Genomic DNA, 23,750 nt, shown 5'->3' with positions numbered 1-23,750 from the left:
AAAAAAAAAAAAAAACCCTCCAAGGATTGTTTTCATCACTTCCTTGCTCTTTGGTCAAAGCATGGACTTACCCCATTTCTTTGATGTCTTTATTCCCCCAATTTGGCTGTGGATAACGTCTAGCAATTTCTTTCTTTCTTTCTTTCTTTTTTTTTTTTAAGATTTTGTTTATTTATTCGACAGAGATAGAGACAGCCAGCAAGAGAAGGAACACAAGCAGGGGGAATGGGAGAGGAAGAAGCAGGCTCATAGAGGAAGAGCCTGATGTGGGGCTCGATCCCATAACGCCGGGATCACGCCCTGAGCTGAAGGCAGACGCTTTAACCACTGTGCCACCCAGGCGCCCCACATCTAGCAATTTCTGATACTCAAATCTATAGTCAGTGAATGTTTTGTCAGCAGTGAGGACATGCAAGGATGTGGGCTAGGCATTGAAGGGACCATAGAATTTGTGATATGGCAAATAATTAAATGCTGTCTTTTTATGAGATCAGTTTTTGTTCTTAAGTGTGTTGTTTTTGTCTCTTTAACTAGGCCCTTTGTAGAGTAACTGCCCAAGGTGTCTTGTAAATATCTCTCAGTAGTACCTTTGCTTGCCACATTGTGAAGTTGATTTGCTGCTTGTTGGTTGATCAAATAGTGGTGATAGGTTTTCACCCCCAGGCAGATGATCTTGTTAAACAGAGAATCCTAGATAGAGAAAGATCTGTAGGTCCTGTTGTTCATTGAGGTGTCTCAAACACTTTTTTTGGAATGGTGATGACAGGTGGGGTGGGATACAGAAGTAAAATGGCTGCGAGCCACATTAGTGGGCAGGCAGTTGGCAAGAAAGAGGGGGCTGGTCTTCCAGATTGAGCCAGAGGTAAAGTTGCAATCAGTCAGCAACTGAGTATTGAGATACTTAATCTCCCATGTTCCACTTTGATTGTCTGTGAAATGGGGATGTGAGCATCTACCCTTCATGATTGTCTCCAGAAGTAATGTCTGTAAAGCACTTGGTACACAATAGATATTTTTAAGCATGTAGCTACCATAATTTAATGAAAACCTTGCCCAATTGACTCTTTCCTAGTACCTGTTAAATACATAGCAGTAAAATCAGGACCCGACAAGATTTTAGACTCACATCCATGCATTCAAAGAGCCAACAAATAAATGTTTACTGAGCTCTCATACTTTGTCTATTCTGGGTTCCTTTAGAGGTCCAAGTGCTAGGAGGGTTCACAGGGGGAGAGTCCCCATTGCAAAGACTCACATACCTGGATCTGGAGTTGATGAAGGCCAATGAGGGAGGGAGAGCATGGTTCTAGCAGGCATGTACCTAGAGAGGGGATAAGACCCTTTTTAGGTAAACCCATTGAAGGGCAGACCTTCTGGAGGTCTTTGAAAGACCTCCTCAGCCAGGCCACCCCCTGCCACTCACTCCACACCCCCAAGTGAAGGAGAAGGAGGCTTGAGGCTGCCATCTGTTGCTGGCAGGCAAACCTGACAGGTGGATGTGGGCCTTTTCTTTCCTAAACTTGAATTTGGAGTACATCAAATGGTTTGCCTTGGTAGGAGAGCTACAAGTGCAGGAGAAGGAAGTCCTGCTCCCTGCCAGCCTCTCCTTGAAACCATCAAGCTCTCTTTCTTCTGGATGATCCCTTCTGAGGTTCTGGACATGTCTCTCCTGACCCATATGATGAACTGTGTCCAAGAGCAATGATTAAGGAGAAAAATAAACATAAACCAACAAAAAGAAACAGCCCTGGATTTGATCAGATTTGAAGATGTCTCAATTGTGTCCCATCTGGTAGCATTTCCTTGATTTTCACAGGGAGAGTGGTCAGAGTTGGTGGTCTCACTTCACAGGTGCAGATACTGATTACATCAGCAGTTGGGCACCGATGACCTAACTGGAGACAAGCTTCTGGAAATCAGGTGTCTCGGAGGAGGCTTTGGACTTCTGGGGGTGAGTCTGTAGCTCTCTCAGGGTCCCAAACTTCTCCTTTGGAAATGTGGCAATTGTGGTACTGTTTTCACTGTGGGTCACAATTCTCTGGTCACTATTTATAACCACTCGATGCAGAAATGTCTGGCTGTCTCAGCTATGCTTTGGGGAAAGAAGAAAAGAGTTGTTGGTCACCTTGGGCCTGAGTTTTAAGGCAAAGGGGGATAATATTAGGGTGGTCACAGGAAGCTGAATAGGAGAAAGGTGATCCCCAGGGGGCATCAAGGGAAGACATCCACCAGGAGAGAGCCCCACAGCCCCTCTTCTCAGCTGAGATTGTGTATGTTTGTGGGTGTGTTTGCAGGGCTTCTGTTGCTGTGCTGGGGTACTGTGCTGTCAGATGAAGGCCCCTCTGGTCCTCTGAAGGACCCACTGGCTTTGTGATATCTTGTTTCTCAGTATAGAGAAAGATTCCTAAACCAGGGAGGCAGAAGGCCTGGGTCTGAGTCCCTGATCTGCCCCAACCACCTGCCTAAAGTGGGAAAGGCACTACACCCTTCTGTGCTCCTATGTCCTCACTCTTAAATGGGCATCATAATCCCTGTCTTAAGTCCCAGTCATGAGAGCCTAATAAGACAATGGAGGTTGAGCAAACACTGCGCAAGTCAAGTCTTTCTCATTATACATCCTGGATTTCATTCTATGAACAGAATAGAAGCATGGCTCTTTTCACACCTCAGTGACAATGCCATAGTTGAAAATATTTGCTTCTAGAATTGAGGCTAGTGTATCTCAGCACCCATGGCTGGACTGGACTTTCACATGGGACTCTGGCCATATTTACTGCAGTATTATTCCTGCTCTCCCCTTGTCTCCCCTGTGCAAGCCCCACCCAAAGTGTCTGCCATTGGTTTTAACCTTTCAGAACAGCCACCCTGGGCTTCAAGATGACATCTTGGGTAGGTAGTCCTTCTCTCTCCCTGATAATTTTCCTGCTAAGTTCTTCTGGGATGGACACTCATCAACTCTCCCTTCCCATCCATCTTGCAAAAAAGGAAGTCTGAAGTTGGGGGCTTGTGATTTGCTCTGACACTGAACTGGTGTGTGTGACTAATCCCAGAAATGACAAGTGGTTTCCTTTCCCCTTTTCTTAAAATGACTAATTTGGACATAGAAGAGGAAAAAATGCAAGTCTGTAAGAGTGGAGGATCTTCTCCCTGGAGGGGCCAAGGGGAATGGAAGAGTTGCCACCATCTCCTGGGTTTGATGAGAACCTGGTGCTCTGTCATGCCCTGAGTATGCTCTGGGCTCCACTGACTGAATCTTCTCAGGGCAAGGGTTAGGAGAGAAGGGCCCAGAACTATCACTATATTTGTAGCTTGGTAACTGGAGGGGTGACGAATTTGAAACGATATTATCTTGTCTGTAAAATGGGGGCACTAAACTGGATGACTTCTGAGGTCCTTTTAGTTTGATTTAGTTTATTTACTTCAGCAGTTTGACTTTAAGAGGAGAATAACAAAATTTACCTTTTACTAAGGTAGTTCTGATCCACTTGGTCTTATGTTTTATATCCATAAGATAGACCTATGAATCTTGAAGAACTTTAAAACAGCATAGCTTTCTATATTACCTACATGTTAATGATAATCTAATACAGTCCCAGGTAAAGCCTGATGTCTCAACAATGAAAGCTACACCATATAGATGAGGTCCTACTTTTCTGTTTGCAGTAAGGTTGGAGGGGAAGAGAGATTCATATACATGAGAAAATAACATATGGAAAGTTAGTTAAACGCCAACTAAGAGGTAAAACTCAAGTGTTGTAGGAGCCCTAGAAGGCTGAAAAGCAGCATTTGACTTGTAAGAATGGAGAATGACTCAAGAGATGGGCTTTAGGTAATAAGAAGTATCTAAAATAGTGAAACTCACAGAAACAGAGTTTCCGTCCTTGCATAGCTGCATCTCAGGAAATGCTCTCTAATGGCCACATCCCACCCCCATGGGAAACCACTTCCCAGAGGTCCTGCCAGGAGTGTGGAATCTCCACTGCCTGGGCAGGAGCTCTGCTCCTCTGAAGAAGGAGAGTGAGGGGTAAGAACAGGAAGCACAGAGGGGTCCCAGCCTTCTCCCAGGCCCCCAAACTCCTGCCTCAGGTGCAGGCTGGTCTGGCAGATTCCCCTACTGAAAGCCAGGTGGGAAAAAATTAATGAAGGAACTCAAGTTCATTGTGGGTGGAGATAAGGGGACTTCTCAGGATTGCCTACTATTCCCCAAGTTCCCTCTTCTCTCTTCCTGTTCTCATTTGATTTTGTTCCTTACTACTGTTTCGGTGCCCCTTGCTTTCTACTGAATGCTCTTTGCCCAGCAGTTCTTCAGGATGGGGGTGAAAACCAGATTCCTCAGGCTCCCCCAAACCAAATTCCTGATCTCTCAGGCTCAGCCAATCTATGGCCAGAGCATCTATACGAGGCAGATTTTCCAAGGCAGCTCGGATTCCAAATAGACATTTTATTTGTCTCCATGTGTGCTTGTCACATGCCCTAATTTCAGTTTTATGAAAAAAGATCCTGGAATTATGGATGATGGGATTGCTAGTCCTGTAGATAGGTACTGATGGATGTATTTCTCAGGCAATATGTGCCTTTATTGGGGACCCCCAGAAGCAGATATGCTTGTGCAAAAGAGGGTAGCAATTTGAAGCATGACACTGGCTATTGCAGGAGGTAGATTCTGGTTTTTGGTGCCCCTCAAATCCACAATACTGATGCAACGTATTTCAGAAACAGGTAGGACTGCCTTTCTCTGTGTGGATCAGACCATTCTACCTTCAACCAGCCCCATCCTTTATGCTGCTGCTCACACCACCCTGAGGCTCTTTTCATCTTCTGCCTTCTGCTCTAGTTGTGTGTATATTTATCTTTTGATCTTCTCCACTAGATGTGAGCTCTTTGAGGGCTTGCTGAGGCTATAGTTCATTTTGTATATAATCATCCTTTGCTATTGATTTTTATGGAATTACAGACTCCTAGGTTGTAAAGGTTCATGAAGATAATCTGTTCTAATGATGCCATTAAACATTGTAGACCATGGCTGGATGATTTGGTTGGATGGATGAATGGATAGATGGAGGGATGGTTTGTTGGAAAGGTAGGTAGATGGATGAATGGATGGGTACGTGGGTTAGGTGATGGATGAGTAAGTAGATGGGTGAGGTGATGGGTTGGAAGATGAATGACTGGGTAGATAAGTATTATAGATGAGGACAGTGGGGCTCAGAAAGGCTGTGTCTTTGGCCCACAAATAGTTGTTGTGCAGTAGAGCCAGGACTCAAATAAGCAGATTCCTAAGATCATGTTCTTAGTGATTATTATTAGTGATTCTTTGAAATGGGGTTCTCTAGGTAGAAGAACTGTTCAACTGATAGCTAAAGTAATCCTTTTCTTTCAGCATTTATTTGGATAACCAGTCGCTACTCATGGTGAAAATTCTTCCCTATCTCTTCTCAACCCCCATCCCCTCTCCTGACCGAAGAGAGAAGTATCACAAGGGATTACAAGTTCTTTTTTCTCCTGGACCCAGTTATTCTAGGAACCAGCCATAAGCAGTGTCGGTGTAGGTGGTGAGAGTCTTTAACAGAGTCTGGTTCTAGGATGGTCAGGGATTCTGAGGGAGCCATCTAGATCAGAGGTTCTTATGCCATCCAGTCATCAGATTCCCCTGGAGATCCCTAAAGCTACACACAGACATTTCCAAGACGCAATCTCTAGATTTCTCTGAGATAAGCCTGAGAATATTTATTTTAAAAGGTCTCCAGATAGTTTTAATCATCAGATGGGTTTTGGTTCTTTGGTCTAGATTATAATGCTATATGGATATGTGAACAGGATAATACTATTTGAGTCCATTAACCAATTAATTCATTTTGCAAACATTTATTATTCATATTCTCTATCAGCTGGGTTCCTGGAAGGGAACTAATGCCAAGTTCCCACTGGATATTTTAAGGAGCCTTTAATAAATGAGTTGGTTTTGAAATTTAGAATAGTGTTTAAGAAAATTGATGGAGGGATAGTGCAAGCGGCTTGGGCTGAGTACCCGTAGGGAGCTCTTACTGTTCCTAAGCCTGAAATGCAAGGCGAAGAAGCTGTTACTGGAACCCAAATAGAGAGAGAGATGTGGATAAGGTGCCCTGACAGGAGAAATGGCCCCTAATGGACACCATAAACCCCCAGCCACCCCACAAGGAGAGCATTAGGGAATAAACACCCTAATATCGCTATTGATCAAACTCAACCAGAAGTCAGATGCCAAGAGAGCACTTTGACTAAGAACATGAAGGTCAGTCTCTCGGGGCACAGAGCTGGGCGGAGCAGGGTGGAGCAGGGTGTAGGACTGATCAGGAGAGGCAAATGAATGGTCACCGGCACGCCTATAATGAACATGACACTCTGGAAGTTGTTAGGGCTCCAAAGAGCATTAAAATATAGTCTCAGCCCTTAGGAACCCAGAGATTTGCTGCATTATTGCCCAAAGTCACCCCCACCACTGTTTCTGGGATGCTCATCATTGGGAGTAGAGGTGGAAAGCATGTCCACTTCATGCTTCTCATCTGATGACTCAAGCTTGTGGTCAAGCAGCCTTATTTCCCTCGGTGAGACTTTTTCATTGGAAATGTGTGTGCCAACTCTTGGCTTTTTCAGATGCAGAATTAAAGTCTGTTACCTTGTTCCAGCGGTCGATGTTCTGGTTTCAGTCAGCTGCCTCTGAGCGTTTACACTGAATCTTGTCCCAAGGACAGTGACCAACATCTAAGTTGAATCATTTCTTTCTGCATCAGGAAACAAAATGCCACGGAATATATCCATTTTGCCAACATAATTTCATTTTTCATACAGGAAAGTCTTGGAGATACTTTGGACCACTGAGTCAAATACGGAAGTAAATTGGAAACAGGGATGACTGAGGGAGAAAATCATTTCCATTGCTGTTCTCAAGTATACAGGAAAAATGTTATTGACTCTTCCAAGCACTGATAAGCCCAGGGATGTTTTCTTCGAAAGGATGACATTGGGTTAAGTAATTGTGGGGGCTAAGATCCTCCTCTACTGCTCACCCACAACATCTCTTTTAGCCTGACCTTGAAGAAGCCGACTTGTTTCGGTAAATTACTCTTCTTTCCATCCCCATACACCTGAGCACTTGTTGTAAGTCATGCTTTGCACCAAATGCTTGGCATGCATCTCAGCACCTGACATACTGTATAATTTATGTCGATATTTGTTCCCTTGCCTTGCCCACTAGAGGGACGGGGATTTTGTTAAAAATCTGTTCTGTTCACTGCTGAGACCCCAGAAGCGTGAACAGTGCTGGCACGTCCCAGGCACTCAGCAAACATTTATTGCACAGATATATGAGTTATCTCATTTTTTCTCACAAGGACCCTGGGAGGTGAATATTATGTCTTCTGCTACGGAGATGGAGAAACGAAGATGTGCATCTTAGGTACTTTCGAAGATATCTTAGTTTGGAGGGGTGCCATCTGAGACTCATGGGAAATGATGCATTTCACCAGGAAATTTGTGAAGAAAATAAAACTCATTTAGCTCTGTGTTTCTTCCGGCAGGCAATTATGTGAGGTCTTCATCATGGACTTGTTTCCCTCAACTCTATATGTAATCCTCCATTCATTGTGTTGAGGGAGGGATTACACCCCTAGCTCCGCTCCCGAGAGAGAGAGGTGGAAGGGAGTGACCGATCACAAAGCACACAGCGTGAGCCAGTTCTTCGTGTCAATGTTATCTCACTTCCCCCTCCCCAGCCTGGCATCAGCCCATCTCACAGGTGAAGACACTGAGGCTGAAAACAGTGACAGGATCTCCCCGGGGCCACATGACCAGGATGAAGCTGCCAGTCTTTGTTCTTCCCATCCATTTATGAGCCTACTCACCTGTTCAGCTCACAGACAGAAAGGTCTTTTCACCATTATATCTCCAGTGCTCAGCAGAGTGTCACGTATGTAGTAGGTGCCTAATAAACACCAACTGGGTAGATGGAATTTCCCCAAAGTAAGTTCAGGGGCACATCCTATGTCCAGAACACCCTCAGTTCCTTACTCATGCCTTTCAGCTGAGACCTCACTGTACAGTCTGAGCAGGCAGGAGTGAGAGGAGGGCTAGGCTCTGTTTGTTGACAACAAGACACAGATGGTGACTAATTTGGCAATTATTTATTTTGATCTTATCCAGCATTTTCATTTTTCGCTAGTTCTTTGATTAATTGGGTGGCTCCAGCAGCATGTGGGTCTATTTCATGCTTCATCGATGAATCCCACAAAGTCCCATTAAATCAATTAAGTGGGGGGGGGGCCGTGAGAGAAGCCAGGAAGGGAATCTGTGTGCCTTAGCTCCTCACACAAAGCTCCCCAGTCCTGGGGCTGCAAGGGGAGGGGCTTCCACCACAGTCTCCTGACCTGGATCCAGTGTGGATTCTGCCTCCAAAGTGAGCAGTGTCCAGGAGAGAGAGTTGGGACCTCTGCACACAAAGCCAAACACCAGGGATAAGGTGTGGGGCGCCCACAGGAAGTGCTGATAAAATGCTCTGGCAGTTCAGAGAAGGGAGAGAAGATAACTGCTGGGGGTGTGTGCTGATGGTGGGCAGAGGGTATCAGGGAAAGTTTTCTGGAAGAGACAGGGGTTGGCCTGGGTCTTAAAGGGTAATGGGATAGGCTGTGCAGAGAAGGTGGGAAAGGCATTCCAGGAAGCAGGCTCTCCTAAGCCCAGGCGGAGCTGGGGAAATGCAGAGTGGGTATGTTAACAGGAGCGCCTCCAGCTGAAGCGGAAGGGGCACAGAAGGGAGAAACTGAGGTGGGAAGCGAAGTCTGTGGACTAGATACCAGGAAGCCCAAATGCCGTGCCGGGAGGCACATAGGTGCAGTGGCACAAAGTCCTGGGTCTGAAAGTTGGCTTGCTAGCTGGGTGACCTTGGGTGACTGGCCAATGCATCCAATTTGCCTTCTCCTTGACCCTGTAATGAAGCTATGGCAAGAATTCAGATAATCCATGTAAAGCACTTCACACAGGCACATGGTAAGCATTCAATTAATGGCAACAGCTCTTTTGTTGTTAGTTCTGTTTTTAATTATTAGACGGTGAGATTCCATGAAAGCTTATACTGAAACATGTAAGAGAGACGGAAGGAATAGACTTCAGAAAAATCTGAGATCTTTTGACTTCTCTGATGAGCATCTTTTATTAACGAGTTGTTCGTGTGAACAGATACTTTATTTTTGGTACGTAAAGGGCATGACACTGTTTATCCTGAGTCATAGTAAACCATCATATAGAGAGTAGTATTGAATTTGACCTAAAAAAAATAGTTTAATAGGGAAGAACGGCTCAATTCAGAGCTCACTTCAAAGAAGATTTTCTTAGCTCTGCCTATGTGCTAAATACTAAATTAAGCAGTGACTGTACAAAGATCAGTGGTCCATAGTCCCAGCTGAGTAGGGAACATCGACATGAAAATAAATACAAAATGTGATAACTTTGGTCAAAGAAGTTTGTGCGAATTTCTAAATTTAGGAAAGTATTGAAATAGCTCTAGGTAATGTATCTCTTGCTACCTTGTGACAGCATACCTAGGTCTGTGTTGGGTTTTNTGTGTTGTTTTTTTTTTTTTTTTTTTTTTTTAAGAAATGAACATCCTTTTCATGACTAAGTTGGTAAATTCAAAGTGTTGGAACTTTGGTAATGAAAGCAATAGAACTGTTAACATTATAGAACAAGACACCCCAGAGTTTTATTTATTTTATGTTCTGAGCAACTACAGTTCCATTCTGGGAATTCTGATATACCTGAGATGCAGTGGGGTGTATAGGTTGACAAGCAATTGAATGGTCTACCTGTGTGCACCTAGACATAGTGATTCTCTTAGGAAGGAAGAGGGAGACATGCTCATTGTCTTGTTTGCTTCTTCTGAGCCTGGTGCCGTAGGCGCACAGCATTCCACGTATGCCAAGTCTTCCGACTCTCAGCAGTAACCCGATGGACTTAAATTTATTATCCCCATTTTGTAGGCAAGGTAACAGAACTAGAGAAGCCAAGCAGCTTTCCCAAGGTCACAGAGCTGGTCACTGGAAGAGCCTGAGTTGGGGCGCAGGTGGGTCAGACTCCAAAGTCCTTGGTGCATTTGCATGCCAGACTCTCTACGATCACACTTGTTAGGCTGACAAGGAACAATCTGTAATCAGCCTAATGCAGATGTATTGCATCCTCATAAAGAAACATTCCCTTTGCGATGAGTCACTGATCATCCACTGTACACGGGGCTGGAAGATGAGGTGGCAGTTGCTTCTCTCCTGCTGTGTGGGGTGGTGATGACTTTCTCAGAGAGCCTGTCTCCATCCCTGCACTGTTTCTGACTGCCTGCCACTCCAACCAGAGCCCTTCTCTGATGCTGGCTGCTTCTGGGGCAGCTTACCTCCAGCAGCACAGTGACTTGGGGGCTTCAGCTCCTCGCCCCTAGGCAGGTGAGCCCCCTCTGACCCTCTGACCCAGCACAGTGCAGATGCTGAGCCGCACCGAGCTGAGCAGTCTAACAGTGGTGTCCCCTAAAATCCACACAACTAAGGGTCAACTAGACACGGAGGTGCCAGGAAGAGCAATAAAGGTCATCGCATCACGCTGTGCATGTACATTGCGTCGTTCGGTTTATGATGAGCTTTCTCCTGCCATCACAGGGGTAGCCAGGGACTGTGTTATCCTCACACCAGCTCTACGAGGGAAGTGTTTTTATCATCCCTATTGTTCCTAAGAGGAAACTGAAACAGAGAAACTGCACAGTTTACTCAAGGTCACAAGGGTAAAAGGTGGCAAAGCTAGGATCTGAATGTCAGCACCCAGCTCCCGGGGCTAACACACTTAACTAGTAAGCCGCCGTTCCTCTGCTATGTCTGGTGGGCCCACGGGGACTCTTCCAGCTCCACTCCTCTGTGACTTTGTTGGTCTGTGAAGTGCTGTTGGGTTAGACTATTGTGTGGACTTGTCTATACAGGCTAGAAATGGACCAGATACTTACCAGAAGGGAAAGGGCCTGGTGAGAAGGGGCAGGATGAGGCGGGCTTAGCAGGGAGCGCTTTCCTCCCTGGCGGAGAAACCACCAGGGTGCAAGCCTGCAACACTTGGAATTTCCAGTTGTCAGACTGGTCCACGTGAACTCAAGGATATTCTTTTCACTCCAATGCAAAGGAGAAAATGTCTGACAGATGAAGCAGAGAAAACGACATTTCTCATAGACCCAGAGCCGGGTCCTTGAACTCTGTGCTCACAGGCCTCTGTTTCACTGTGGGGCTGTTATTTGTGTGGCCATCAAGAGGGTGAGAGAGAAAGCACAAGCCAGACTTCTTTTTCCGCCTGTGAGCTGGGATCCTTGCAATGAAATTTATTTCCCGTCTTCCCGAGCCATGAACTGAATGCCAGGCACATGTGCTGGTGGATATAAATAGTCTGGCAGGGGGGCCTCTGCTAAATTAGTACCTCCCAGCCCTTCCACAGAGGACGCTCCGAGCCAGACCTCTCTATCAGCTTTACACCAGCCTCTCTCAAGCACAGACCTTTCAAACATTCACAACTTTTCCTTATCGTATAATTCATGAACAGCTATATGCTGAATGTTCAGAACTGTTCAGTAAAAATACAAATTGTAAAACTCATCACCCACCCCAAAAAGCTTACCGGTTGATGAATATAAACAATCGGTAAATACTATACCCATGACCTTCTGCTCCTTGTCAAGGACAATGTCCTTATTTTAGCCTTCTTTCCATGGCGGGGTTTTTTTGTTTTGTTTTGTTTTTCTTTTTGATAATGCCAACTCCATGGCACTTTTCTCTTTTGGCCTTCATAAGATTGTATACTCTGGTTTTCCTCTTCGCTCTCGTTTCCTTCTATCGGCCTGCTCCCCTTGTGGCTCCCCAAAATAGGCTGCCAAGGGCCAGTCCTAATTTATCTTTTGATTTTCGTAATGAAGATTGCTAGTTTTGTGGAGTAGCCTGTTGCATTAACGGGCTCACTTAAACTATTACACAATTTGGGCAAAATATTTAAAATATATGTGAAAGCTGGGGGGAGGGGCAACCCAGGAAGTAGAGGGGCCAAGATCCTTGGGGGAAGGCAGCACATCAGATGGGCTCCCCATTCACTTCAGATTATTACCTGAGGCTACTTGTCATTCTCAGCCAGGGGGTAAATCCTGGTCAGAAAGCATCACCTCACTGTGTAGAGAGGACACAGCACTTGGGGCTGCCGGAGAGGAGGGAACCTCCGATAAACGATCCCCTGAATATGCAGGCAAACTCCTTTTTTTTTTAAAGATTTTATTTAGTCATTTGAGAGAGACAGCCAGCGAGAGAGGGGAACACAAGCAGGGGGAGTGGGAGAGGAAGAAGCAGGCTCCCAGAGGAAGAGCCCAACGTGGGGCTGGATCCCAGAACTCCAGGACCACGCCCTGAGCCGAAGGCAGAAGCTTAGTTTAACGCCTGAGCCACCCAGGCACCCCTGCAGGCAAACTCCTGAAGTCATCAGATAACTCCTAAATTGCACTAGCAGGAGTGAGATTTCAGGATGCCCGGAGCAGTGGAACAGCAGGGAAACTGAGGTACTGAGCAGAGGTTTTAGCAACTGAGCAGTATTGGGGAGATAGGCGATGGAGTTCAAGTCTTGCCAAAGCCAAGAGGCCTTGTAAAACGCCCTAGGATTTCAGTTAGGACTCCAGGAGACCGGAATCCTAGGGATAAGGGCTACACACTCAAACAATTCCCTTAGAGTCATGACTCTGCCTCGGAGTAAGGGAAAGATCACAACAAATCAGCAGAATAAAGCCTAAAGCCAAACCTGGACGGGCTCAAGATGAGTACTGGTCCTTTATCTGCTCATAGAAGAGAAAACCTTAACCCTACTTGGAGAAAGACAACGTTAACCAATTCAACTGTACCCAAAGAATTCATACATTGACAAGGATTGGAGCCCATCAATTTATAGAAACACTCAGAATATCGGACTTATAAAAACTCTGTTTCTTTTTTCTTTTCCTAAGTCTTGACAGAGCACATCCAATCTTATCATTGACCACGGCGTTTATGTAGTTCCCAAGTCCTCACCATTCCCGGAAATCCAGACCAGATTTTCTGGCTTCCCGATCCACGCGTGCACCTGTGTGTCCCTCTGAACTCTCAAATTCCATACACCCTACACGGAGGTGGTTATGGTCTCTCCCAGACTTGCTTGCCTTTTTTTTGGTTAAAGGCGCCGCTGTCCTCCCTCATTTTCAGTCCTAAAATTCTAATCACATCTGGCTTCTTCCTGTTCTTCAAAATCTCCTACAATTAATTTGTCTCCTCCATGTTAACCATGGCTACAGTCTTAGGTAGGTCTTTGTGCCTATTTCTCCGGCTAGCAATTGCCTCTTTTATTTATTTTTTTTTTCTTTTAATCTAAAAGAATTGAGATATAATCCACATACAGGATTTAAAATTCAGCGGTTTTTGGATAGATTTACAAAATTTCTTCCACTACTGTCTAATCCTAGATCTGGGCTCTGATGGGAGGGTCAGATTTGGGAAATGGGGTAAGATGGAAATAAGGCGGGGTAGGGAGAGTTAGGGCCCCTCCACCATCGGCTCTCCAAGCATTGGGGGCCAGGACAGAAGGACACAAGAGCCCTGGCATCCTTCGTAATGTTGAGCTTAGTTCTCTGAGGCACTTCTCTTTTTCTGTGAGAGCCTCATGGCACACTGTGAGGTAGACAAGTTAGGTATTATTCCATCCACTTGAGAGAAGAAGAAACGGGGGCCCGCTGAGAGGTGCCAGCCCTCATCCAAGGTTACATAACTGGTTCCTGCAGCTCCGGTCTGGACTCCAGCCCAACCCGTTTTTACTGGGCCACACTTTTTTTCCAGAGTGAGGAGATTACGTCGGATCCTAACTTAGGAGATACAGATACATAAATTAGAAAAGGATCTAGTTAGAAGTAAAAGCCTTTCTTTTAAAGTTTCCTCAGGCACAGAATAAACTCTGAACTTGAACTTGGCTTTTCGAGTTCTAGTTCTGCTGCTTACCAGTTGTATGATCTTGAGGCTATCCCTGAATGTTTATGAGTCTCCGTTTTCTCACCTGCACAACTGAAATGATAACAGTTATCTCACAGATTTGCCACGAGGGTCAGATCAGGGGCTGCGTTGTTAGTACTCCGAAAACTGGGAGGGTAAGGTGAAGATTAATGAAGGTTAAGGTTTTTCTTTGACTAGCGCTGGACTCCGGATGGGATTCCAGGGCTGTTCCCGTGCACGGGCTGTCTCAAGCTGATGAAACATTCATTCACTCACTCAGAAATAAATTTCCATTCTTCATAAGCCACATGGTCTGNCATAAGCCGCGAGGTCTCTGGTGTTCTGTGATCACAGCCTGAATGGAGTTAGACACAGGTTGATGTCACAGTGATGCAGGGGGGCACTCCTTTCAACAGAGGGGTCAGGGCAATGAAACTCACCAAGATCCTGATTTTTTTCTACATCTTTCTGCAGTTTCTCACCTAGACCAAGTCCTGCAAAGTTCTGCAGAACGAGCTCCTCAGCAAGCAAGTGTCTCACAGCGAATAGTTGGAATGATCATAAAGATGACGTGATCCTTTGTTTGGAGGTCTCTGTAGCAGGTGGGGGAGGTGGAAGAGGGGAGCTTGGGCAGTGAGGGGGTTCAGTCCATGAGAGAATGATCTCTTGCTCACTATGCACTCACGTCCTCTCCTTTTGCATCCAGAGCACACCAGAAGACAAGCTGGGCCTGGTCCCTGAATCATCACTTTAGGCATTTTTGAGTTTTGTGAGCCTCTCTTTACCAGGCTTCTGGACTGAAATCCAGGGCAGCCCTTCTGAGGATAGCAAACTTGGAGGGGGGCGGATGGGCCTTCAGAAGCCTCTTTTAATTTTGAGGTCACTTGATACATTAAAAATCCGTGACATAATGGAAGTACAGGGACCTTTCCCTTCTCACTGCTTTACCCAGGACACAGGTTTCTTTCTTGCAGCTCTCAGCTCCAGCCAATGAGACCTCGGGCTCACATGCCCTGCTGTCAGGATTGCCCACTGAGCAATCCAAGAAAAAACTGCAGCTCGGTCAGCACAGTCCAGAGGATGCCGGATGACGGCAGGATACAGGGCCTCACTTAGCATGTCTGTCCTCATGTTTGTCTGCAGTGGGACTTGGCACTTGGCTGGAGCTCAGATCCGAAGAGCTCTTTAGGTTTTTGTTGTATTTCAATCCAATCAGTCCGGTTTTTATCCCACTTCTCCCGGATGCCGGGCATGGTCCCAAGCACTAGGGAGGGAAATATAATTTAAAGCTATTTCTTTGCTTCTCACCTGGGTGAAGCCATTACCATCTGTCTGGTGTGGTATCACAACAGCTTCCTAAATGTGGGTTATACCACGTTCCTTTCCAACGCAGAATCTCCCAGTGGCTCCCCACTTCCCCCAGAGCAAAGCTCATGTCCCCTCATGGCCCCCTGATTACCTCTCAGTCCTCCTCCCCTTCTGCTCTCCCCCAGGTACACACTCACCTCAGGGCCTTTGCACTGAATTGCACTTCCAAGCCCATACTACGAGCTGTATTAGTCCACAGGTCGTTTCCTTACCTCTTTCATGTCTTCGTGAAAATGTCCCCCCACTGATGGATTTTCGGCTGTTTTGTGCACCGAAGTATCTTAATCACCCAGGAGAGTGCCCTTGGTACATATCTCTTCAATGAACAAGTGAATGAATGAAGAACTTTGCCATGTAGCGTGGGAAGAGAGGAGACATGGCAAGTATGAAATCTCTTCTTCCACCATGACCCTGTTCCCTTTATTTGCATCTCTTTCGGTGCTGACTCAAACCTACATTGTGTGGAAGGACAATGTCCGCCTGTGTCTCCTGGCACCCTGCATCGTGTCCTGTGTGAGGTCTGCCTCCAGCACTTCGCACTGAGTTCTGCATGCAGCAAGGGCTTGCTACATTATGGTCTGATTGAAGAAGGATCTGAGTCCTGCGGACGCAGGTTGTAACGGTTTGTGGAGGGGGTGGCGGTGATGGCTATGGGCTGTAATATCCAGGGAAACAGAACTGAACTTGGGAGCTGTGCACTGAATCCGGAAGTGGGGAACAGAGAGGGAACTCCAGGCAGGGACGGAAGGCAGGAGAGGCTTTGTGGCTAGAATGCATTAATTGCCTTGGGACTGAGGTTCCCTCCCAGGCGGGGCAAGAGTGGTGGTGTCTTTGCTACCTGTGGCATGGCTGTTGCCTATCTTGAGTGTCGGACCCCTCTTCCTTTGGCTCACACCCCTGCGCTGGGGCCTGCCTGCCCCTGGGGCCTTGTGTCATGAGCCAGGCAGGTGTTACATTCTTCCATCCAGCATGCCAGCAAACTGAAGGCTCCTTTGATGCCTAGAGACCCCCTCCCCAGGTAGCCAGATTTTCCTGACCATCTGTTCCATTTCTTCTCTGCTGAGGATCTGTGGGCCACTCCATCCTTTGCTCTGGGGTGGACGGGTGTTACCCCCTCTAGTCCTGGGCTCCTTCCTTACGAGTTTGTAGGTATCTGTTTCCTCCTTCAGTCTGTAAGTCCCTGGAGAGCAGGGTTAGGGTTGGATTTGTATCTTTTATTGTATCTGTACCTTTAATGTAACTCATAAATAAATTCACTTAGTAACAGTGTGTTGATTTGAGGGAATTGTTGAATTAATTCCTCATTGGATGCTGCTCTGGGAGGCAGAGAGGGGCCTAAAAAAGCGCTCCATTTGACTACGCAGAAACCGTGGGCTCTCCTCGGAAGTGGCGCACTTTCCAGGGAGAGGGCAACGATGTTCAGCATGTACTATGGACCAGGCCGTGTGCCAGGTGTTTCTCAGACCTCACTGTATTTATTCCTCAGAACAATCCTGTAAGGTAGGTCCATTAGAATTGCTATATTTATGCTCATGCCAAGTGCTCCCAACCCCTTAGATTAGATCGATTTAAGCTCTGTGAGCAGAGCCTTCACAGCCCTCTGGTCTCAGCTTAAGTGCCACCGCCTTGGAGAAGCCTCCCCTGACTCCCTTCTGTCCAGACACCTCCTTCCTGCCCTTGTCCCCCATCACAGTCCACAGCTATCTTTCCTTCGAGGACTTATTATTTTTTTATTATTTATTTATTTATCTGAGAGAGAGTGAGAGAGAGAGAGCATGAGTGGGGAGAGGCAGACGGAGAGAGAGAAGCAGGCTCCCAACTGAGTGCAGAGCCCGATGAGGGGCTCGATCCCAGGACCCGGGAATCATGACCCGAGCTGAAGGCAGATGCTCAACCGACTGAGCCACTCAGGGGCCCCCTGCAAGTATTTATTGTAAGCCATGATTATCTTATTGATTTTTTTCCCTAAGTTTTCCACCAGCCATCCCCCTGAATGGTAGCTCCACAAAGGCAGTGGGCCTGGCTGTGTGGTCCACCATTGAATGTCCAGTGCTTAGCAAAGTACCTGGTGTGCAGTCGGCACACATCACAGGTTTACTGAATGAGTAGCTCGGACGTCATCATTTTGCATCTTATTTCGTGCCTGTGAAATTGTAAGGGCTCAGTACATTTCAACGCTTCAGGAAGATGTTTTAGTATTTCCCTCCTTTTGTCTGATTCTTCTAAATTAAAAAAGAGATTTTCACAGTGGTTCTTTCCATAAAAGTTCCATGAAAATGATTATTTTTTTATTTAAAAAAAGAAACTTATGTAGCGTCTATGATATACCAGTCAACGTTCTGAGTGCCTTACAAATATTAACTAGTTTAATCTTCATAAGGACCCTCTGAGGTCAGTACTATTATTGTCTTCATTTGGCAGAAGAGCAAACTGAGGAGAGAGAAGTCAAGTAATTTTCCCAAGGTCACATAGCCAATAGATGGCAGGGCTAGAATTTAAAGCCAGACAGGCTGGCTCCCTAGTTCGTGCTCTTAACTGTTCCGCTATGTTTCTCTTTACTCCACTGAGAAGTGGATAGAGAAGGGATAACAGAGGATTGTCATTGATTGAACTCCGCTAGATTCCAGCTACTTTGCCAGATTATCCCAATTCAGCCTCCAGACTGGACATTATCTCAATTTTGGAGATTGAAAAATTGTGACTCAAAGAAGGTCGGTAACTTGCCTAAGGTTTTCTAGACAGTGGTGGAGCTGGGATTCAAACTCTGATCTATTTGATGGTGAGGTCCAAGTGTTTCCCCTTGGCCATGCTAATGGCAGCTAGTAAAAGCAGGCCCGGCATTGGTGCCCTGGCTCCCCTGCAGAAGCCTCCCATTCGTTACACGAGACCAAGATGCAGTCTCCATAATTTTGCTCTAATGGCAAAGCAGCTTTTCTCAGGGCGGCTGTGGTTCTTTGCATGTCTGCGACATTGATCCGGCTGTGGCTCATGATGGAAGCAGCCCTCAGTCAGATATCGGAACAGGCGGCTCAGCCTCTCTAAAATCCTTTCCTGATCGTAAGATGGGGACACTAATATGCGTGTTTCCTGCCTGAATGGGCTATTGCAAAGATCTAATGGCATTATGTTCATGAAAGGGATTTGAAGACTGTAAAAGTCCGTGAGAGAAACACGGAGCAGTGTGGTGCTTGAAAAACACACCCTGGGGAGCAAGGACAAAAACCTGGCAGAGCCCGATGCTGCGGCAATTTTGAGTGATTTCTCTGTAGGTATGTCCTTGACTTAACATCTGCTTCAAAGTCATGGAGTTCAGGTCCACTTCTTTCGCATTGGCCCTTCTATCTGGAGAGTCTTAGCAAAGCAGACATCACCATCCATCCACCCATCCATCCATCATCCATCCTTCATCCATCCATCCATCCATCCATCCATCCATGTATTCATTATAGACAAGCATCCCAGTTACTGGAGATAAGACACAATGACCAAAAGAATGGAACCCCTCATTCCTGATAGTGAGTTTCTATGTTTGTGTGCACACACATGTGCATGTGTACACATACACATAGTTGGTATACTACTAAGCACTTAAAAACACTATAGTAAGTATTTTCTACACTTTTTAAATTTTATCTTCACAGAAAACTGATAATGAAGGGGCTATCCTCCCATTTTACAGATGAGAAAACTGAGGCTCAGAAAAGTTAAGCCACTTGGCAAAAGCCCAATGATTAGAAAGTGTGGAGCCAGGATTCATCCTTATTTATGACTCCAAAGCCCAAATATCATCCTGGTGATTGTGCTAAACTATATGAATGTAATTTCTTCAAACTTTCCCCTGTTTTTCTCTTGGGTTTTATAGACTTTGCGTGTGTTTATCCACTCTAAAGCTATGGGCATCAGGCCGACTGAAAAAGAGATTACCTGGGTCTGGCTCAGGAATATATTTTAGGGGTTGGTATGTACTGAGCTGGAAATAACACTGGCTTATGATGGAACAAAGTCCATCTTAAGGCATGGATGAGTGATGTTTGGAAAGTAGCATTAGAAAGTGGCTGGCATGTTAATGATTTAAAAACCTAAGCTTTTAAGGCTGAGCTCACATATGCCTTCTTTTGCCTGACTGTACTGTCCCATGGTCTTATTAGTGATGGTCCTTTCAGAACAGCAGAGCCATATGGCTAATATGGAGNAGAGCCATAAGGGGAGCACCAGAGACATCAGACCTTAGGCCGTTGTGGGAGGTGGTGAAGAAAGCTATGTAAGACTTGCTTCTACTTCTGGTGCTAGGCTTGAAGTTTCTCTAGGTCAGCAAGGCCAGCAGTTGGAAAGAAAAGATGGATGTGAAGTGGAGAACAGTGAGAACAATTTGGGGTGCACAGAGACAAATCAGAACCCATAAAGACAAATTAAGCCCACAAGGACAGGTTGGAACCCACATCTTTCTCTTGCTGCCTCTAATTTTCATGATGGGGGTGGGGTGACCTCCAGAAGCTGGTGCTCTTTGTTACAGAGTTACACATGGTCCTGTTCCAGACTCAGAGGAGGAGATCCGGTGGAGCCTGAAGAGCTGCGAGCCGGCTGCATCCCCACCAACGAGAGCCAGCGTTCATTAGAGGCACCAGCGTGGGTGTTGGTCCACCAGACCTTCAGGGCATAATGGCTGCTTTCAAATATTGCAGATTCTTCCTGTGACCAGTGCTAACTCAGAACCATCCAGGGAAAGGAATTCTGGGAAACATAGTTCCAGTCAAGCCAAATTGGCACAATATTGAACCTCCACACATCCCGATCTCTTAGGAAAGTCCACACAGCTTAGCACTGAATGGGTTCCAATGACATGACACTGTCATGTCTTCTGACTTGATGGTAGCTCCTTCAGTAGAGAACGCTACCTTGTAGTTTTTGCTTCCCAGCAATGCCCAGTTCAGTGCTGGCCACAGAGACCTTCAATGAACAATAGATTGCAGTTGACCCCTCCCTGTCTGCCTCTTCTCTTTAACAAGCTTAGATTTTCATCGTGGGTACTCTCTTAGAAATCACTCCATCTATAATACTCTTGATAGTTGATTATCTTGTTTCTTTTCTAGCCCTCAGTGACAGGTGTTCTAATTCCTGGAGCCCATCCCCCAATAGCTATGGCTCCTAGCGTTGAGAGAAATAGAGCTTGAGGAGTTTAAATTTTATTGATCTCACAGCATCCACCAGGCTGTCGGACTCATGCATGACCCATTCCAAGCACGACTCAGAACAAGAAGCTCACGAATATTTTATGTTCCATTATTATTATAATGCCCTTAGTCTCCTCCAAATTTCATATTTTCCTTCTTTGAAAAACATTTTCGTATACATAACATAAAATTTACCATTTAAACTATCTTGAAGTGGGGGCGGCTGGGTGGCTCAGTCAGTTAAGCATCTGACTCCTGATTTTGGCTCAGGTCTTGATCTCCGCAGGGAGTCTGCTTGAGATTCTCTCTCTCCCTCTGCCCCTCCCCTTTGCATATGCATGCACACGCTCTCTCTCTCTCTGTCTCTAAAATAAATCAATCTTTTTTTTTAAACTCTCTTGAAGTGGCATTAAGTACATTCACTACTATCTATTCCCATAACTCTTTTCATCCCACACAACTGAAAGTGTGTGCCTATTAAACACTAACTTCCCGTGCTCTCCTCCCCCAGCTCCTGGCCCCCACCATGCTAGTGTCTGTCTCTGTGAGTTTGACTACTCTAATTACCTCGTTAAGTGGAATCATACAACATTTGTCCTTTTGTGACTGGCTTATTTCACTTAACGTAATGTCTTCAAGGTTCATCCGTGTTATAACATGTGCCAGAATTTCCTTCCTTTTTAAGATTAAATAATATTCTGTTGTATATATATCCACATTTTACTTACCCATTCATCCATCGATGTCTATCTCTTTGATAACCTATGTTACACAAAGAACCCAAAGAGAAATTTATAATATCTAGGAGTCCTGTTTTGCTTTGATATTCTTAAATTTGCATAGCAAATAAAATATATATTAGACTTTGATGATCCTTAGTTATCTAAATTTAACATCATGGAATGAGATTCCATCAGAGAGGGAGTCTCAGTGAGGTGGGATGACAAGCAAGAGGACGGAGCAGGGAAAGCCATTCAGCAAACATCTGGTCATTCATGGCTAAGCTGCCTTGAGGGGATCACGGCAAGTGAGGGAGGTCTATCTGAGTTCATACTAGTTCTGTTTAACTTAGATTATTTAAATCTATTAATATTTCACAAGAACAATTTTCACAACCACAAACAATATTTCTTTGGAAAGAATGCAACTTTGAAGTCAGACTCTTTCTCACTGTGTGGTTTGGGTAAAGTACCTTAATGATGGCGGGTCATAGTCATTAAGTGCTTACCGTATGCTAGGCACATTGCCCAATGTCTTACTTTTATTCTCTCATTTATGAAAAGTACCATTATTATCCCCATCTTATAGAAGGGATGACTGAGGCACAGAGAAGACTTGCCCAGGGTCACATGGCAAGTAAATAGCAGAGCTGGGAACCAAACCCAAGTAGTCTGACTGCAGCACCTGGGGCATAACCATTACTCTGTACTTGGCCTTGGCTTTCCCATATGCAAAATGGGACAGTAACAACTAACTTGTAGTTTTGTATGAGTTGAAGATAAAGAATGTTAAAAAATATTCAAGGTTCCCGGTATGTAGTAGATCCTTTATAGATGTTATTTTGCAAAAAAACATTGCTACTTCTCTCAAGGCTTTGGTGCCCTGTTTCTTTTGGTCACTTAGAGATTCGTTAAGAGAATCTATTGTCCCTGCATCCTTTAACCTGTCAAGTCATTTGGTATCTGTGGTCATTTTGCTGGTAAAGTGATTCTCAGTCACTCTGCCTGGTTCCTTCCTCTCCACCGTGTTTGTGAATGAGTGTGCAGGCATGGGGGGGTGCGGGGGGAGCGCAGTTAGGGTGTCTGTATTAGCTTTCTGAGCCTTGGAAAAGGAGGCAGAAAAGCACAGGGAAGAGGTATGATTTGTGTAAAGATGTGCACATTAATCAATGAACAGGAGAGGCAGGGAGTGTTGGGAACCTTTCCTGTCTGCCAGCTGTGGGGCGTGTCAAAGCCACTGCCCGTCCTTGAGTGCCCTGGCCTTCCTGTCTTGGTGGCCTTCCTGCTCCATGCAGGTGTGGCTCTCTGAGAAGGGCTCACTGTCATGGCGATCTCTGCCACAGGCAGCTGGCAGCCTCAACCAGATAGACAGGGGCCAAAGAATGGGGTACTTCCCCAGGTCCCTGGGCTGCGATCAGCATCTGTCTACCAAATAGGTCATCTGCTTCTCAGTCCAGGTACCTTTAAAATTATAAAATAGTTTGCGCATATAAAAACGAATGACAAGCGGGGCCCTCCCTGCCACCTGCTGTTATGGAGGCCGCCTCTGCCGCCCATGCTCTGCCACAGGTCCAACAGTTCACAGGTCTCATCTCGTCTTGGAGGGGCTTGTCGACCTGGGGAGTTGAGTTAACCTAGTTGTCTTGTGACTTTAGCTCTCCGACATGCTCCAAGAAAGTTATGATTGTTTAGATCATCTAGTTATTTCTTATTGTTAGGCTGAGAGAAAGATCCCCTTGTATCTTTCCACATACTAGATGAAAGGCAACCCCTCCTTGGCTGGGCAGTTCTCACTTGGATTCTCAGAAGCAGTCGTAGTCAAGCATCATCTGGGCTACAGTCATCTTGAGGCTTGACTTTGGATAAAGTCCAAAGCGGTGCACACACAGGACGATCAGCTGCTGCAGGTTGTTGGCTGTGAGCTTGGCTGGGGCAGTGGCTTGAGTTTAGGCATCTCGCAGCATGGTGTCTGAGCTCCAAGATGGAGCTTCTAAAGAGCAAACATCCCGAAGGAGCCAGGTGGAAGCTGCTAGGCTCCTTTAACCCACCTCTGACATCATGTGGCATTACTGATGCCACATTTATTGCGGGGCCAGCCCCCATTCACCAAGTGAGGGGGGCTACACAAGGACACAAATACTATGGTTCCCTGGGGCACCATTTTGGAGACAGGCTACCACAACTATTAATGACCCATATCTTTCCAATGCCTGTCCCTTTCTCTGCTCTTTTGCAATGACTCTCATCTGCGGGGTATCATGGTATAGTGAGTTATTTTATTTTCCTGAGCCTCAGATTCCATCATTTGTAAAGGGAATAATGCTCCCTGGCTATTGTTAGGAGGGAAAGTCACTCAAAAATTAGAGTTATTATAATTGACCCAGATATTTGCAATGGTAAATACAGGCTCTGTACAAGGCTTTTTACACATGGTATTTCACTTAATATCCAAAACG

General features: G+C 45.7%; 1 protein-coding gene across 3 annotated transcripts in view; it reads left to right on the top strand.

Annotated features, from left to right (window-relative positions):
• TMEM65 (transmembrane protein 65) overlaps positions 1 to 20,767 on the top strand; it is a 117,525-nt gene extending 96,758 nt beyond the window's left edge. The window contains exon 7 of one of the 3 annotated variants that reach the window (XM_034668592.1): positions 19,918 to 20,767. In XM_034668592.1, the coding sequence (XP_034524483.1) occupies positions 19,918 to 20,064 (147 nt within the window). In that variant the 3' untranslated portion in view covers positions 20,065 to 20,767. Of the gene's footprint in view, positions 1 to 14,510; positions 17,108 to 19,917 lie in introns of those variants that run through there. The other 2 variants (XM_034668588.1, XM_034668591.1) reach the window with 2 other exon arrangements.
• Positions 20,768 to 23,750: the final 2,983 nt, after the last annotated feature.

The sequence above is a fragment of the Ailuropoda melanoleuca genome, chromosome 9 (assembly GCF_002007445.2).
Source record: "Ailuropoda melanoleuca isolate Jingjing chromosome 9, ASM200744v2, whole genome shotgun sequence".
Lineage (NCBI taxonomy): Eukaryota > Metazoa > Chordata > Mammalia > Carnivora > Ursidae > Ailuropoda > Ailuropoda melanoleuca.
This window is presented reverse-complemented; position numbering and strand designations above follow the sequence as displayed.